This window comes from Pogoniulus pusillus, chromosome 26 (assembly GCF_015220805.1).
Source record: "Pogoniulus pusillus isolate bPogPus1 chromosome 26, bPogPus1.pri, whole genome shotgun sequence".
Classification (NCBI taxonomy): domain Eukaryota; kingdom Metazoa; phylum Chordata; class Aves; order Piciformes; family Lybiidae; genus Pogoniulus; species Pogoniulus pusillus.
Window position 1 is genome coordinate 4,955,798 of NC_087289.1, and position 18,449 is coordinate 4,974,246.

The window sequence follows — 18,449 nt, forward strand, 5'->3', positions numbered from 1 at the left end:
TCGTGTGGTAGGAGGGGTTGTCTTGATGTGGCACTCATGGCTCTGCTCATCTCTGGTGCCTTGTTGCTGGCCTGGATGGTACTTGGTCACATAACCTTTGTGCCATGTGCTCTCACGGTTCTGTTTGTCTCTGGTCCCCTGGCCCTCCCTGAGCATGAGGATGGGAAGGTGTGCTGGTGCTGCTGTGGGCACAGCTGCGCATGGGTGCTTTGGGCTCTCACTGCCTCAGTTTCCCCATCTAAGGTGCAGCTATTGCAGCATGGCAGATGTGGGGTGGCAGTCAATGAATCAAAGAAGGCACAACACCTTCAACAACTTTGTTTCCCCCCTTAAGTGATCCTGGAGCTGGGCTAGGCCCCCAAGAAGAAGCAAATGTCCTTGCATCAGTAGACCCAGCAGCTTCTTTTACCCAGCCAGCTGCACCTGGCCTTTGCTGCTGTTGGAGGATGACCTCCAACCCAGGGCGATGCCTGGCCCTGCCACCCATGCCAGAACAATCCCCCCCAGGCTGTGCTTGTGTGGGCGTTTGCATCGATGGCACAGATAACCCCTGCACGCAGGTTCTGGGGGTGGCAGTGCCAGGAGTGGGGCTGAGGCAGGACCTCGAGGCAGCAGCAGGAGGTTGCTCCTTCCTTCTTCCTTCTTGGCAGCAAGCCTGTGCCAGGGGTTATCGGCTGAGCAGCCGAGCATGGCAGGGACCTGGCAGCAAATGGGGGCCAAATAGGGGGTGCAGGGCCCACCCCTCCCAGAGGCGCTGGGCACACTTGCTTCCACTTGCCATCTCAGGTGACTTTGCACCCCTTTGGGTGCTCCCCAGGGATTGGGGACCCCAATCTTGGGGTCTCAACTATGGGGTCACCCTAGGAAGTGCCTTAAAAATCTCCCGTGGCAAGATGGCTGTCCCTCAGCAGCACTGGGTCCCCACGACTGGGAGGCGGCCACCCACATGGCAAGCTTCGAGGACAGGGAGTCATCAGTGCCCCAGGCAGGACACGTGGTGTCCCCATCCCCCCCTCCCCCGGGGAGTGCTCACTGGTGCAAGGTGCAGCCGCCCTGCTGCGTCGCTCCCCTGGGAGAGCTGCAGCCACCGAAGACACACCATGGAGCGCTGGAGCCAGTGGCCACTCTGGAGCTGCATGCTGTGGGGACTCTGGGTGCTGCCCGGTAAGTGCCAGGGTCACCTACACCACTGCTGGGCTGACTGGGTGGCAGATACTATCTGGGTGATGGGCTGAGAACAGCTCTCTGGCTGCTCAAACCCCCCAGGTTCCAGCCTGAGCGGCTAGCTGGGGTTTGCCCCGTTGGTGGCACAGTCTTGGCATGGTCCCCTGACCATGGCAGGGTGAGGGGATGTTTTATGGGTCAAATAGGGTCTATTGCCCATTGACAAGGCACCTGTCTTCTTGGCATTGATCTGGCTGTGGATGATGGTGTGGGGACCTGACGCAGGGGCTTGGGGCACCTTCCTCACGTGGCAGGGGAAGGGGTGAGGGTGATGGGCACCCTGGGCAGGTTTCTCTTCTTCTTGTGCCCTCACCTACCTGATCTGCCACCAGCACAAGGTGCAGAGATGGGGGAGCAGCTCTTTGCCCTAGTACCAGCCTCAGGAGAGGTGGGCAGCATATCCCCCGTGGCTGACAGCACCAATGATGAGCTGCCCCTGGACCTGGGTATATGCCAGGCCTTCCTCACCACTGTGACCAGCCAGCCGGAGCCTCCCTCTCCTACTGACAGGACCACCACCTCCAAGGGCAGCCATGGCTCAGGTAAGGCTGGCAGGCAGCTGGCCATGGGCAAGTTCCTGCCTGCTGGGGCCACTGTGGGGTTGATCCAGCTGGTGCCACCTTGTCTCGCTCTACAGGCAGCCAGGTGCCACAGGTGACAACCAGAAAGCTGGTCCCAGCCAGAAACAGTGGTGAACAGGTAGGGCCTCCCACTACAGCAGGTCTCCCTGGGGATCCAGCAACTGGAGGCAGCCCAGGGGCAGGGTCAGGGCCTGGAAACTCCTTTCCAGGCACTGCTGACCACCCAGCCAACATTCCTCCAGCTCCCACCACCACTTGGCATGGACAGCTTCCATCCCTCATGCCAGTGGAACACAGGATGGGTCTTGCCACAGAAGGTGGTGCTGCTAGAGATGCAACATTTTCCCTGGTGCCAGGTGTCCCCACTGTAATGGGAACAAGCAAACCACCCTCAGACAGCAACATTACCCCTAAGCAGGCTGTGGAAGTGTCTCAAGTGGCTATGAACAGCATCCCTGGAGAGACAGTTCTGGGAATAAGTACCCCTGTGCAAGACACCACTGCAACTGAGCCACCCATGGGTGCTGTCAGTGCACTGAGAGGTGCCCCCCCAGCACCAGGGCATCCACCAATGGCACATGTCTTGCCTGCTCAAGCAGTGCCTGGGGCAAAAGTATCTCCCTCAGCCACTAGCAAACTGGCTGATGCCAGTGGGTTGGTGCAGCTAGGCAATGCCATCACTGCAGAAAGGACCCTAGGGACAACGTGGACCACACTACCACTGCTTCTTCAGGACAAGCACAGCACAGGCACATCCCTCCCCAGCATTAGCAAGAGCTCTGCCGAGTCACATGAAACTGCTGTGCTCCTGTCCCAGGAGGTCATACCAGAGCTGGAGGAGGCCACCTCACCTCTCTCCACAGCAGCCAGCATCTCTCAGGACATAGTCAACTCTGCAAAGCTGGCAACAGCCTCGGCCAGGCCCACTGTTGGTTTCCCCAAGGCTGCCCCCTACATAGCCACGGAGGGAGCCAGGGTGGCAGCACCACCGCCTGCAGATCTCTCAAAGGCACCCTTGGCAAAGGTCACCTTTTCTTCTGTCACTCCAGTTGCTGGAGAGGCTACAGAGCTAGGGACACATGCCTTATCCAATGTCAGCTACAATGCCTCGCAGGACCCCCCTGTGCCCCCTGCACAGTCTCCTCCAGCCCATTCACTCCAGCTCCCTGCTTCTGCTGTGCTGAGCACAGGAAAGATGATTCCCTCCAGCCACACCAGTGCCTCTGGCCCTTCTGGAGATGGGCTGCATGGAGCCAATGCTGTCACCCACTCCCAGGCTGCTGCACCAGATCCAGGCATATCAGCTATGGCAATGGATATCACCACTGCAGAGCATGTCCACACCACATCATTCCCAGCTCTGGGAAACACCAACGCTGAGCTGGTGTCTGTCAGGAGTGAGCCCAGCACCAGAGCCACAGCAGGCACTACTTCCCTGAAGACCATGGCCACTCCAGTGGAACTCCTCACAAAACTGTCCTCTCATGCTGCTTCTGACAGTTCTGGTGCATCCTCTGCAGAGCCTTTTGTGCACTCAGTGGGGTCTCCGCTCCTCCAGACCACCTCAGCAGGCCCTGGAGCCATCATAGCAGAAGCAGCTGCAGGCAAATCCTCTCCAGCCAGACCCAGTGTGGCTACATCCTTATCTTTCACAGGGACTGGTGAAGCAAATCCAGAAGGAGCCACTGAAGTCACTGCTGCACCAACTTCTCTCAGTATGTATGGCAGCAAGTCTGAGCCAGCTGTCCATCCACCCTCCCTTGTTAGTGATCCTCCAGACAGTGAAGTAGGAATGGGAACAGCATCACTGGCCAGTGGCAATACCACCACAACGCTGTGGGACATCACAGCCACCCCAGCGGCGCCTGATGCATTTCCCAGCCACAGCCAGCCTGGTCCTGCTGCAGGCTCAGCACCCTTTGGAACTGGTGTTACCCCTGGACCTCTACCAGCCCCACTGCCCCAGGCTGCACTGCAAGATGAGGCACCCTCGGGAGCAGAGACACAGTCACCCAGCGCTGCACCAGCCAGAATCCCTGTGGCATCAGAAGCAGATGTCTCCCCTCTCCTGGAAGGCAGTGTCACTGCAGGGACGATTGTGAGGGTGTCCTCGTTCAGCATCCCCCACGAGACAGAAGTGGGGATGTCCCTACTGTCCCTGGCCATCTCACCACCAACGGATGCTTCAGGTGACCCTCTCCTCGAGGGCAGCACCAGAGGGCAAGCAGCGGGGACAGCGCCATTGGAGGTGGACGCGGAGAAGAATCCAGGTACCGATGCAGTGGGGGCAGGTCCCAACCATGTAATTGTCAGCACCAGGCCAACACCAGAACCAGCTCCCCGAGGGACTGATGCTTCTGAAACCAGGCCCCAAGCCGATTTGCTGGCTCCCAGGAACAGCCACTCAGCCCCACTAGCGATGGCTAACTCTAGCCCAGCACTGGCCACGGCCAGCCCCTTCCCCAGTGCCACCTCTGGGAAGACACCTCGGCCAGTGACATCACTGCCTCCCGAAAACGCAGCTGTGCAGCCAGGTGAGGGCGGGTCCCAGGAAGCAGGAGATGGCAGCACCACACAGAAAGCAGCAGGCTCAACTCCAGTTGTAAACGCAAGGGTGGGTGCTGAGACAGGTAACGCCCCCCACAGTAATGACACTGCCCTGGGGACAGCTGCAGCAGTGTCACCCCCTACCACAGCTAGCTTTGTGGCTCAACCAACTGCTGCCGCGTGGGACCACAGCTACCGCACTGCTGGCTCCACCCTGAGCACAGACCAAGGCAGGAGCTTGGACACGGGCACAGCCTCTCTCACCATAGGGAATGGGGCTGCAGGGTTGCCCACTTCTGTGGCTGAGGTGGCTGAGCCAGGCACTGGTGGTGCCATCCCATCAACACGCTCTGCCCCGGGCAGCAAAAATCCTACAGCAGAGGCTGTCATGGACATGGAATCACCCACAGCTGTGGAGCCAATTACTGCACTTTCTCCTGGCCTCATTCACAGCACTGTGGAGACAGATGTCACCGTGTCCCCTCCTGTCCCTGGGAACACCCACCCAGTGGTGCAAGCACTCTCAGTCACCCCCAGAATCACCATCACTCATCTGGCAGGGGGAGCGGGCGGTGCCAGTCTCAGCTGGGTCACAACACCCCTCTCTGTTGTCCCCAGCAGGAGCTCCTCTCCACGCAGCCTCCAAGTCACTGCGAAGCCATTCACTGAGGCCATCCACGCCACCCCCAACCCAGACTCAACAGCTCTCAGTCCAGTCACTGAAGATGAGCCCATGGCTGAGGCCACCTCCCTGGCTCCTGGTCACACAAACACATGGAAGACTACAGCTGTATCCCAGTCAGATGCCAGAGGTGTCACCACATGGGTGGACACCACTCCCTCTGAGAGTATTGTCGAGGGTGCAGCACCATCAGCCAGCACCAGCAGCACCCATGTCCTCATCTCAAACCCTGCTGGCACACACACAGCTGCCACGCCAGCTGCCAGCATGTTCTCCAGTAACACTATCCCACCAGTCACATCAGCCAGTGAGGAGACTTCCATGGTCACCAGTGCCACCACAGCCATGCTATCTACCATGGTGAAGGCCACCATCACCAGCAGCGTCCTGTCCCTCACTGTAATGCACGACAAGGCAGGTGGAGGCAGACAACCTCTCCCATCACCAGTATCAGGTACCACCTTGGTGGATACAACTGCTGAGTCCTGGGGCATCCCTGGTCCCAGCCCTGCCACCACAAAGCCTATCTCACCCCTACACAGCCCAGCGGAGAAGCCTACAACAGCCTCCTCATCCCTGCTGGACGTTAGTGCAACCGGGCAGCCGGCAGATGGACAGACGGACGCTGAGCTGGCAGCAGGAGCCACTCCTACAGCCGCCAGCCGCCACGCCGTGACACCGGCAGCAAGCACCTCAGCTCCCAGCCTCTGGACGGCGACAGGGTCACCTGCCAGGAGAGAGAGAACGGCCACCACTGCAGGCAGTGCTGCAGCTGTCACTGCAGGCAGTGCTGCAGCTGTCACTGCAGACCGCACCACCGCCAGCACTGCAGGGAGCATCATGGCTATCACTGCAGGCAGCACTGTGGGGAGCATCATGGCTGTCACTGCAAGCAGCACCACTGCAAGCAGCACTGCAGGGAGCATCATGGCCAACACTGCAGCCAGCACCACTGCAAGCAGCACCACCGACAGCACTGCAAGCAGCACTGCAGGGAGCATTATGGCTGTCACTGCAGGCAGCACCACCGACAGCACTTCAAGCAGCACTGCAGGGAGCACCACAGCCATCAGCGCAGGCAGCACTACAGGGAGCATCATGGCCAACCCTGCAAGCAGCACCACTGCCAGCACTGCAAAGAGTATCATGGCTGTCACTGCAGGCAACACTGCAAGCAGCACTGCAGGGAGCATCATGGCTGTCACCGCAGGCAGCACCATGGCCAGCACTGAAGGCAGCACTGCAAGGAGCATCATGGCTGTCACTGCAAGCAGCACCGCAGGGAGCACCACAGCTATCAGTGCAAGCAGCACTGCAAGGAGCATCATGGCTGTCACTGCAGGCAGCACCACAGCCAACACTGCAAGCAGCACTGCAGGGAGCATCATGGCTGTCACTGCAGGCAGCACCACAGCCAGCACTACAGGGAGCACCATGGCTGTCACTGCAAGCAGCACCACTGACAGCACTGCAAGCAGCACTGCAGGGAGCATCATGGCTGTCACTGCAGGCAGCACCACAGCCAGCACTGCAAGCAGCACTGCAGGGAGCATCATGGCTGTCACTGCAGGCAGCACTACAGCCAGCACTACAGGGAGTACCATGGCTGTCACTGCAAGCAGCACCACTGACAGCACTGCAAGCAGCACTGCAGGGAGCACCACAGCTGTCAGTGCAAGCAGCACTGCAAGGAGCATCATGGGTGTCACTGCAAGCAGCACCACTGTAAGCAGCACTGCAGGGAGCACCACAGCTGTCAGTGCAAGCAGCACTGCAGGGAGCATCATGGCTGTCACTGCAGGCAGCACTGCAGGGAGCATCAAGGTTGTCACTGCAAGCAGCACCACTGCAAGCAGCACCACTGCAAGCAGCACCACTGCAAGCAGCACCACTGCAAGCAGCAGCACTGCAAGCAGCACTGCAGGGAGCACCACGGCCAACACTGCAGGCAGCAATGCAGGAAGCATCATGGCTGTTGCTGCAGGCAGCACCACTGCCAGAACTGCAGCCAGAGCCACAGCTGTCACTGTGGGCACCATTACAGCCAGCAATGCAGCTGTCACTGCAGGCAGCACTACAGCTGTTGCACCACCCACAGCCCAACTAAGTCCAGCTAAGGAAGTGGAAGGTCTGGCCACAGTCACCATGACACCAGGGAGACTACCTATGAACACCAGCCCTGCCACCACCCTGACTCCTACCTTTGGAACATGGAGAGGACTGGCCACAGCACCAAGCACATCTGCCCACACCACCACTGGCCACAGAAATCCTGTCCCTGAACCCCCACCCACTCATGGGCTTCTCAGTAAGTAGATTTTCTTGTTTTTGAAGCAAAGAGCAGCCAGAGGCCCCAGTCCCATGCTGGCTGGGGGCATGGCCCAGCTCTGGGTGACTCATCTGCACTGCATGTTGGGTTGCCACATCCGTGGAGAAAGGTGAAATAAGATATCTGGGAGCATCCTGTCCCAAGTCTAAAACTGAGTTTAAAAGGGGGTTACTTACAAACCATCAGAGCACAGGCCCAGCCAGGGGGAGAGCAGGCAACATGCAGGGTGGGCTTCCCTTGCTCACAGGCAGGATGAGGCAGATTTTTCACCTTTTCAACTCATCTTCTACTTATGCCAGTGCCAGCAGCCTCGCTCTACCCCTTTGGTGCAGAGGAAGGAGACCGAGAGTGCGTGCAGAGGACGGTGGACTTCAACTGCCCCCTGCTCATGCCAGAGATTGGGTTCCCCTTCGGGAAGTCGCTGCGGGACGTTCTTTACGTGAGTTGCCCTCTCGCCGAGCACTAAGGGAGGTGCAGCTCCTTGGTAGGGAAAGAAACAACAGAGAAATGCAGCAGAAACCAGTTTTGATCTGAATGTTGCATTGGGTTTCTTTCGCTTTCCCATGGTTGGTTTCTGCTCCTCCACAGAGGCTAAAAGAACACCCCAGGAGCTGCTTGAGGTGCCAGCAAACAGTGAGCTATTTTGATTAGTTTACAGATAATGGACAGATCATTTTCCCACCCACGGAGAACTACGTTCCCTCCAACCCCAACCCACCTCCCCAGGGCTTCAGTGGCCAAGAGGCTTTGCCGATGGTGGCTGCTTTTTGGGATGATGCGGATTTCTCCCAGGGTGTCGGCACCACTTGGTACCAGGTCGGTGGACTCCATCCACAACAGTCAGGACCACAAAAAATGTTCTCCTGGAGGAGCCCAGCTCCCAGTTGACTTGTTTAACCCTTTGCCATGCCAACTGGCAGGAATACTCCACCATCAGCTCTACCCGAGACCCACTTGTCCATAACGTGGAAGGACAGATTGAGAAATACCTAAAAACCCCTTATGAAGCAAAATGGACCTTGAAAGTGACTTGGGAAAAGGCTCCAGCATACCCATCGTGGTGGAATGACACTCAGGTGAGCAGTGGAGGGCCCAGGCTGGGGTAGACCTGAGCTGCAGCTCTTCTATTGGCTTCATGTGGGCGTTTGGGATCTCTCAGCCTCAGTCCGTGCTGCAGGGGGAGCAAAGGAAGCTTTACGAGGGCGCTAAGGGGGCACCTTGGGTTTCTCCAGACAAACACTTACCAGGCAATCCTCACCACTGACGGGAACCGTTCCTTCGCCCTGTTGCTCTACCAGGACGGTGGGATGAAGTGGGACTACACCAAGCTGGCTGCGGGCAGTGCGCTGATCGGCTTCTCCAGGTGCTGCGCACATGTGTGGCTGCTTTATCCTCAGGAGACCCTAGCTCACACCCCTGGAGCAGCCCTGTCCTGTCTAAACCCTCTCTTCTGAAAACCCCAGCAGTTGCCCCCAAGCTGCTGGATGGAGAGCAGAAGAGGAGGGCTGTGCTGGGAGGGTGACCTCAGATCTCTCTCCACACAGCGGTGATGGCTATGCCCGAAATAACGAGCTGATTCAAAAGCCACCAGCTGACAAGTACCGCCCTGACCAGCACAGCAGTGCCGGCTCTGGTAAGGCACCGGGGTGTAGCCCTCCGGACAGGTACGGACGGAGGGGACCATGTGCTCCGAGCCAGGAGCGGGTCCCCTGCACACGTCCCGGCCGGTGAAGCCACCGGGCAAGGGCTGGCCGCTGAGGGCAGAGCACGGGCGTGCCGTGTCGTGCTCCGGTTTGACACGGCCACGCTGGCTCTAGAGGGAGCCTGGAGACCTCGTGTGAGGTCAGCGGCCGGGGACGGCTGTCCCACGGGATCCTCCTCAGCACAAGGTGAGCCCCTCGCCGAGCAGTGCTGTCCTCCGGCTGTTCCCCAGGCGTGCGCGGGCTGTGGCTATACCGACTGGACCGGAGCTCCCGGGTGAATTACAGGCTGCGGTGCCTGGCATGGCTGGACACAGAGCCGGAGCCGGGCACCTGGAACGGCCACCTGCCGCCGTGCCCCTGCTCCCAGCCCCAGGCAGAGCTGGACCCTCGCTTCCGCCGGAGCGCAGGTGCCAAGCGTGGTCCACCAGGGCCACCCCTAGTGCGAGGGGACGGCAGGGCTCCCCTTGCGCTCTGGGGACAGCCATGACACACACCCCTACCCCGCTCCCCGCCCCCCCGTTTCAGGCCTGGCAGTCGCCTCCGTGAAAATGCTGCGTACTGTGTCCCCCAGCCCTGCCGGAGCCGGGGTGCGGTGCCTCTACCAGAATGGGAGCTTGCTCGAAGGCTGGCAGGAGAGAGCGTGGAGCCTCCCCATCCACCCCACCGCCGGTAAGCGAGCGCTGGTGCTCCCTCACCCCAAAGCACCTGGGGCACCGAGCGCCCTGCAGGTGCCCCAACACCCCTAGCTCCCGGCTGCTCCCTCTGCAGACAGAGAGCTGGAGGCCTTCAGCTGGTGCTGCCAACGTGTGAGGAAGCCTCAGTTCTGCACCAGGTTTGCTGAGAAGAGACCAAGAGTTGGCTGCGAGGGATATGTGCCACCTGCCCCCAGTGAGTCCCCAGGGCTGCACTTCTTGGGGGTCTTCAAGAAAAGACTGGATGGGGCACTTAGTGCTATGGTCTAGTTGATTGGATAGGGCTGGGTGATAGGTTGGCCTGGATGATCTTGGAGGTCTCTTCCAACCTGGTTGATTCTATGATTCTCTGTGCCAGGGCACTCAGTAGGTGGCACAACCATACATGAACCCCTTGCATCAACCATATTTAGCAGCATCCTGGTGGGGACTACTGAGCCTAGCACAGCATCAGGGGCTGCTCTCCTCTGTGCAATGACACCAGCATTTATTTGTCTTCCTCCCCCCCAAAATGACTCTGTCTTCTGTGAACTCCAGCTGGTGCCTTTGGGGACCCCCACATCATGACCTTGGATGGACTCGCCTACACCTTCAATGGTCTGGGGGACTTTGTCCTGCTGCTGGCCAGTGATGCCCAGAGCAGCTTCGTGCTGCAAGGGCGCACAGCCCGAACTGGTATGGCCCAGGCCACCAACTTTGTGGCCTTTGCTGCCCAGTACATCTCTACCACCACAACCACAGTGAGTAGGAGAGGAGTAACCTGGGTTTCAGTCTGAGCTTCTAATGGGAGAGACCCTTCTGGCCGGTTGAACATCACCTACGTGTGGCCAGGAACCAGGGAGCATCCTCTCTCCTCTTTCTGCCACCTCCCACTACCCCAACACAGTGCTAATAGCAGTGGGGTGGGCTAAGACTAACGAGACACAGCTCCAGCTCCTACTGCAAGCAGGCCAACAGCAGCTCTTACAGGAACATAGTCTGCTTCACCATCTTCATTGCACACCCTTCACCCTAACCACCAGTCTCCTCCAGACACACTAGCACAAGAAGATCTGGTCCCCACGCCTGTTTCAGTAGGCAAATTCTCCTAGTGCCACCAGAAGCAGCCACTGAGAAGCATGAGGAGGGAGTCAGAGCCTGGAGCCCACTAGCACAGCTTTCCTCTGCATGCAATGTGCCAGCAGCTTGCTGTCCTCTTCTGTGAAACTGTCAACACTGGGCTTTAGCTCAAGTGTACCCAGAACTGGGGGAAAGCAAGAAAGAATGAGCAGAGGGACTGACTGCAACATCCATCATGATTTGCAGGCTGAGTGGACCTTGGGGAGCCAGGATGACATCCAGGTTCTCCTGAACAACAAAACCATCCAGTTTTCCTATTCTCAAGGTGAGCAGAACCTGCTGTTAAATGTACCTGGGGGGCAAGAGGGATATTCTCATCCCACAAGGACCAGTCCTACCTGGCATGAAGGCAACCATTCTGAGCTCCTTCAACATCTCCCACCTGCACCCTGTCTCTGATATGATGGGAGCAGATGAGGAGTGCTCTCCTCCCCAAATTCAGGGTCATCATTTTAAACCCCAGCATTTTGTGGACTCTCCTGCTGTGTCCTCTTGCAGACATGGATGCTGAGGTGTACTACAGCCCTGGCATCCTGCTGGTCAACTCCTCCTCCTCCTTCATGGCTGTCTTTGATGGAGCCATTGCCATCTCCATCTCGGCCACCTCCAGGATCCTCAGCGTGGTCTGCAGCCTGTCCAATCAGTATCACAACAGCACCAAGGGCCTCCTAGGTGAGAACTTCTGGTACTGCTGCAGAGCTGGGCAACAAAGTCCCCTTCTCACCCTAAAGCAGGCTGGCAAATGCTGAGGGAACAAGCTTGTGAGGGCAGGGAGCCCTGGGTGTAAATTAAACACCAGCTGGCTCCAGAGAGGAAGTCAGCCCCAGCATGGGGGACTCCAGTCCTCTTGTGATGTTCCACTAGGTGTGTGGGACCATGACCCCACAGACGATTTCCAGATGCCAAATGGTACCAGCATCCCTGTGAACAGCAGCGAGGAGGAGATCTACAGCTATGGGATGACCTGTAAGTCCAAGCTTGGGATTCACCTTGACAATCTATCTGTTCCTGCACTTTCTGGCCATGCTTTGGACAGAGATATTTAGACATGTGTTTGAGGGTTGAGAAAAGTGATGCCAGGGAAGCCCTTTGGTCTCCTCACTGCTCCATGGAAACGATCCCTAAAATATAACAAACCTTAAAACCTCGAGGCTGTGCCCACAATGTGCTCTCTTGCAGGGGCTGTAGGAGAGCACAGCCTATTTTCTCAGCCTCTGGACTCTCTGGCAATGAACTTCAGACCCATCTTCATGTCTCAGCTGCGGCAGGAGAACGAAAGCCAGTACCAGCTAGCAGCCTTGCAATGCCGTGGCAGCAAGGAGTGCATCTATGATTCACTGAGCACAGGGGATGTGTCCCTGGGCCTGGCTACCCAAAGACTTACAGCTGACTTCCAGCAGAAGAAGATGACACTTAGTAAGTGGAGCAGGTCTTTGACTCTGTCAGAGTGTGGCTTGGTTAACTGGGCAATGCCCTGCTCTCTCTCAGGGCTTTCTTGCCCAACCCTGGATGTGTTTAAGGGTAGTTTGGATGGGGTGCTTAGGGATATGGTTTAAGATGAGTCTTGTAGAGTAGAGTTATAGGTCAGACTTGCTGATCCTGAGGGTCTTTTCCAGTCTGGATGTTTCTGTGATTCTGTAAGGCAGGAGAAGTCACCAGGGTCTCTGAGTTTCATTGTCTGGCTAGCTGGTCTCCAAGCCTGGGAGGTGCCACCATGCTGTGTAACATGACCTGGGGTCCCATCCTCACCAGGAGGGACTCAGAGCCAAGGGATGCCAAGGCCACAAAGCAAACAAGATGTGTGCTGGGCTGCTCTTTCCTCAGATGCCTTCCCGCCCATCATCACTGGTGATGCAACTCTCACAGCCTTCAGGACAGAAAGAGTCAGGAGGCAGTACCATGCCACAGGGGTGGGTGCACGCTTTGTCCCCCACCTCTCACCAGAGCTCAACATATCAGGTGAGGAAGGAGATATGGGGCAGCCAGGATGGGATGGGTGGATGCTGGGCCCTGAGCTCCTTTCCTCTGCCACTTCCTCTAACTCCCACCTCCCCCCCGGCAGAGAGTGGCATCTTGACGTGGGAGCCCCATGGGACAGACCCGCTCACCATCAACCTGGAGGCCATTGGCTCCAACAACCTCTCTGCCCTCCTCCAGCTCCGCTTCACCCTTTGCAGCTGCAGCAGGAGCCAGGAGTGTGACTACAGCAACGCCGTCACCCTTGGGCAGTCCTCCCTGCAGGTAGTGTGCTGAGAAGCTATTCCAGGTGCCACACTGTGCCTGTCCTCACACCTACTGCTCCAGTTGTCCTCTCTGCCCACTTGCCCTCCTCATGTCACCTTTCCAGCTGGCAGCCTGCAGGTGTGAGGATGGCTACTCCGGCCCCTTCTGCCAGAACCCTCTGGACCCCTGCGCCCAGGGATGCTTCCCTGGTGTGAGCTGCAGTTCGTACACCGGCTGTGGCCCCTGCCCAGCTGGCCTGACTGGTGACGGGCGGCACTGCTCAGGTGAGGATGGCTCAACACAGCCACCAGGAACCCAGGGCACCCATGGCACCCTGGCTGAGGTGCTTCTTCTGGTGCCATGCTGCATTGCCTTGGCAGATATTGACGAGTGCGCACAGGAGATGGCATGCCCAGGGAATGCCACCTGCATCAACACAGTGGGCAGCTACACTTGCACTTGCCCAGCTGAACAGGAAGGTGAGTATGGGCACCCTGGCACCATGGCCCTTGTCCCTGTCACACCCTGGGCCCTCTATAGAAGAGGGTTCCTGTGGGATCTAAACTAGGTGGAGACAATAGGAGGAAAAGCTGGCTGAGGTCTGCTCCCAAGCCATTGCTGTCCTTAGCAGAAGAGACCAGAGCCCAGCCTGCTCTCAAGCTGCAGATCTCACTAATCTGCTGGGAAGGGAAACTTTTCATGTGCAGTTTTCCTCCTTGAGAATAAAAAGAAATTCTCATCCCATCAAAGTTCAAATGTACATGCAGAGGTGGTGGGGACTAAAATCAAACCCTGTTTTCAGATGGCTGGGGTGGGGGTGATGAGTTTTGCTCCTGTTGTGATGCAGCAGGCTGGGATTTCACAAGGGCAAAAGGCTCCAGATGGGATAAGGAAAGGCAGGACTTTTCCCTGAGGATCTACATTTATACTAGAAATCATAATGCATTAAAAAACATCAAAGCCTTATAGTGCAGCTGAGGACAGAGCAGTGTGCTGGGGTTCCACCCCAAAGCCCAGCTTATCCACCTGACCTGGGCTCCCTGTTCCCTAGGCAAAGGACCAGGCTGTGACTCAGCCTGCAGCTCCCACTCCTGCCCTGATGGCTACTGCAGCAATGGGGGACACTGCCTCCTGGATCCCATCACCTGCACCCCTACCTGTGCCTGCCCTCCAGCTTTCACTGACCAGCGATGCCTGGTGGCAGGGGGGGATTTTCAGCCACTGCCCAGCTCAGGTGGGTGCTTATGCCCGGTGTGTGGGGAATCCTAACCCTGCTGGCCCTGGTTCTGGGATGCCAGAGCCACTGCTGCTGAATTTCGCCTCCCCTGCAGATCTCCCGCTGAGAAGCGTCCAGCTGCGGGTCAGTACACTGCAAAATGCCACTGCTGAGGAAGTCAACAGCAGTGTATGTATGGGGATGGGCTCAGGTAGAGATGCACACCAGGCAGCATGGCAGCTTAGGGTGCCCGTGCACTCCCATCCCATGGGATCCCCAGGCATCCAGCAGATCTGCATGGCCAGAGGGAGGCAGTGCCAGCTGTATGATGCTGGCTGTGGCCATGCACCAGGTCCCCAGCTCATGAACAACAGGCCAGAGCAGCCCTTAGGGCTTGGCCATGGTGTCCATCTTGCCCTTCGACCTCACCCCATGCAGGTGCTGTCTTGCTCTCCTCTAACACCCTCCTACTCTCCTCACCACAGATCTCAACCATCCTGGACTCCCTGAAGGTAAAAGCTTTCCAGAGCAACACCAATATCACCAAGATGTGAGTCAGCTGTGGAGCAGCCTCATGCCCAGCCCAGGGAGCCAGCAGGGCAGGGCTGAGAGTGATGCCACAGGGTTTGGGAAGCAAAGGGTATTTTCCCCACCCCAGAGGCTGTTTCTCCAGCCCTGATGCTGATAAACCCCTTGAGACATAAGCTCCATGGCACCTTCCATCTCCTGCATTACTTTTTCTTTATCACTTCCTCAGTGAGGAAACTGAGGCACGCTGAGACTCAGCCACAATGGGATGCAGCAGGGGCTCTGTCAGCAGCTCTGTCTTTTCTCCACAGGACAGACAGCGACGACTTGACTTTCGTGGTGGTGTCTGAGTTCACCTACGGCAGCCGTGGCACTGTCATCTGGTTCCTGAACGAGGAGCTGCCAGTGGCCATCACCAGTGCCTTCAACAGGCAGCAGAGGCAGGGGGGGATGGGTGCACCCCTCCTCTTCCAGCGCCTGTACCGGGACAACATCACCGACCTGGTGAAGCGTGAGTCGCTCCCAGCACAGAGCTGGGAAGCCCAGGAAGAGCACCCTGCTGCCCTCCTTGTCCCCACCACCTTATTCACCCTCAAGTTTGGGTAAAACCTCATGAGGGTGGGCAGTAGCCCCTACTCCAGGCATGGATCCTGCTCAGGAGACCTGGGAAAGCATCCAGGGGTGCTGCTGACACATGGCCAAATCCATGTCTTCCCTCCCCAGTGACAGTGGCTGAGCTAAGGCGCTATTTCCCCTGCGATCTGTATGGCTACAAAGGCTACCAGCTCCACTACGTGAGGACCATTGGCTTCATCTGTGTCTCTCCTTGCAAGACAGGCTACTGCCAACATGGTGGCCAGTGCCAGCACCTGCCTGAGGGGCCCAGGTGCAGGTAACAGCAACTCTGGGGATGGACGAGGCCGCCCGATATGGCTGCTTCTCTCCGCACCATCACCTCTCCTCCGCCTCTGTTCGCAGCTGCCTCCCCTTCTCCATCTTCTCCCCTGCCGGCAGCCGGTGTGAGTGGCTGATCATCAGCCTTGGTGCCTGCCTTGGCATCCTGCTGGGAGCCCTGGCTCTGCTCTGCCTCCTGCTCGCCACTGCCTTCCTGGCCCTGCGCCTCTGCCGCCGGCACCGCGGCCAGCACTGGAGGTGAGCCACCGGCCAGAGCCCGCAGGAAGCTGGGTGTCAGGAAGGAAACCTCTGGTGGGAAATCCATCTCCGGAAGATCCACCACTACTCATCTGTCACAGGCAGGAGGAGTCTGCCCTGGGGAAGGGGCTGAGCTGAGTGATATTTTACCAGTGCTGTGTCCAGTCCTGGGCCCCTCAATTCAAGAGAGATGTTGAGGTGCTGGAAGGTGTCCAGAGAAGGGCAACAAAGCTGGTGAGGGGCCTGGAGCACAGCCCTGTGAGGAGAGGCTGAGGGAGCTGGGGGTGTGCAGCCTGAGAAGAGGAGGCTCAGGGCAGAGCTCATTGCTGTTTGCAACTACCTGAAGGGAGGCTGTAGCCAGGTGGGGTTGGTCTCTTCTCCCAGGCAACCAGCAACAGAACAAGGGGACACAGTCTCAAGTTGTGCTGGGGAAAGTCTAGGCTGGATGTTAGGAGGAAGTTGTTGGCAGAGAGAGTGATTGGCATTGGAATGGGCTGCCCAGGGAGGTGGTGGAGGCACCATCCCTGGAAGTGTTCAAGAAAAGCCTGGATGAGGCACTTAGTGCCATGGTCTAGTTGACTGGCTAGGGCTGGGTGCTAGGTTGGACTGTCTGCTCTTGGAGGTCTCTTCCAACCTGGTTGATTCTAAGATCTTCCAACCCTGCTCTGTCATCTGCTGCTCCATGGGTGTGATAACCTCAGTGTGTTGAGTGTGACCTTCCTTTTTTTCCCCATGTCAGGAAACATTTGCATTTCTTCCTCGTCTCACCCAGTGCTTGGTTACAGGCAGGCTTTCTATTTGGTTTTAATTTGAATACTGCACAAATTACTTCCACTGCAGTTCATCTTAGCTGGGAGCAAGAAAAAAGTGACTGCAGGGTTGGACTTTGCTCTCCGGCAGTGCAGGGAGTTATCAGGTGGCTGATGAGGTGCAAGGCTGGAGTAGAAGTACCAGCATCTCCTTTCCTCTTTCCCAGTCCTTAGTCCCAGTGTAGCATCCGTGCTTGGAGGAAGCTCAGTGCCCCAAGGCCAGGATTGCTCAGAGCTGTGTCTTGCCCCTGCTGTGGGCTCTTGGCCAGCACTGGAGCCAGGGCTCTCTGAGTGTTCATTGGCACTTGTGGCAAGATGAGAAATTGTGTGTGCACAGCAGCTGGGCCTTCTGCTCCTCAGCTCCATCTCACACACTCAGTCACTGCTCCCCTCTGCCACCCCACCTGGGTGCCAGGGCCAGGCAGCAGCTCTCTCAGCACCCTGTAATGTGTTGTTCTCTTTCTACTCCCTCCCTCCCAGAGCCAAGGAGACCTTCTGGAGGCCACGGCCCTTCTCCTGTGAGTATATCCCTGCAATTCCCCCAAACTCACTTCTGCTTCCCCCCAGTCTTCTTCAGGCTCTGCTCCTCTCTCCTCCTCCAGCTCTGACAATGGCAAGAGAACAAGAAGAGCCTATCCACCCCCACTTCCCAGAAAGGTGCTGGGAACCGTGGCTCCAGGCCATTGACCCCTCAGTCCAGGTCTGTCTGGGGATTGTTTTCCACATGGAGGTGTTGGAGTGGAGGGCTGCAGGCTGGGGACTGCTGTGCTGGGTCTGTGCCTTAAAAACGCGTCAGGGATGCTCTGGATGACACTGGATTCTGTGCAGCTGTCTGGGCTCGTAGCAAAGGGCAGAGCCCCTGCAGCACTGACATCACAGCATGTCCTGTCCTTCCTTTACAGATAAGGCTCCAGAGACCCCACATCAGGTCCACAAGCCAGCCCTACCTGCAGCCCTAGCCTGATACTGATCCTGCCCCAGCACCTCTGTGCTCATGGAAGAGCATCTGCTGCTGCCAACCCCACTGCCCACTTTCAGACTTCAGCAACAGCACCCACGTGGAGGCAGGGAGTGGTAGCTGCCTTTTGGGGTCTGGTCTTTGCAGGAACGTTCCCTTTGCAGGAGGTGCTTTTTCTTTGAATGAAAAATGGGGGCTTTTGTTGAATGGCCAAAGCAAGAGGATTTCACCTTCCCTTGAGGAGCTGCAGAGTCACCTGGGATAGTCCTTGTGTATGCTTGCAGCACTGTCTGCCCTAGTGCAACAGGACAGGACCCAGCAGGCTCAGGTGGAGCAATGCAGCTGTTCTAATCTGTTAGGTACAAAATAGAATAAACTAAAAACTATGGCAGGCTGCTGAGAAAGTTGTCTGTACCCCACGGTCCCCATGCACAGCCCTGATGCCCTGTCACCAAAGTCTCAACTCCATGCAGCAGAAAGCTGGTCCTATCTACAGGGTCAAAGAAAAGATGGATGTAGGGTTTTTTTGTTGCTTGGTCCTCTCATTCCCCCCCAACAAAGCCACAAGTGCTCTCCTCAGGCACCACTTGCCTGAGCTCAGATCACACCAGCCAGGTCTGTGATTGCCACAAACACCCCACAGCCCTTTGCTGGTGCTGAGGGAAGAAGCTGTGCCAAGGAGGGTG

General features: G+C 57.6%; 1 protein-coding gene across 1 annotated transcript; it reads left to right on the forward strand.

Moving 5' to 3' along the window:
- The first annotated feature begins 1,570 nt into the window (after window positions 1–1,570).
- Window positions 1,571–18,149, forward strand: MUC4 (mucin 4, cell surface associated). The gene is made up of 33 exons (XM_064165779.1): window positions 1,571–1,766; window positions 1,862–1,923; window positions 2,623–2,814; window positions 3,772–4,339; window positions 5,282–7,342; window positions 7,663–7,802; window positions 8,015–8,179; window positions 8,284–8,439; window positions 8,596–8,726; window positions 8,908–8,996; window positions 9,297–9,473; window positions 9,592–9,735; window positions 9,835–9,954; window positions 10,296–10,498; window positions 11,064–11,142; window positions 11,376–11,549; window positions 11,742–11,843; window positions 12,057–12,293; window positions 12,702–12,836; window positions 12,940–13,118; window positions 13,225–13,384; window positions 13,481–13,579; window positions 14,152–14,334; window positions 14,432–14,505; window positions 14,802–14,866; window positions 15,156–15,355; window positions 15,568–15,736; window positions 15,823–15,996; window positions 16,512–16,526; window positions 16,897–16,904; window positions 17,288–17,323; window positions 17,408–17,505; window positions 17,708–18,149. Exons 1-33 carry the CDS (start codon window positions 1,571–1,573, stop codon window positions 17,762–17,764), a joined length of 6,648 nt encoding a protein of 2,215 aa, XP_064021849.1. The 3' UTR covers window positions 17,765–18,149.
- Window positions 18,150–18,449: the final 300 nt, after the last annotated feature.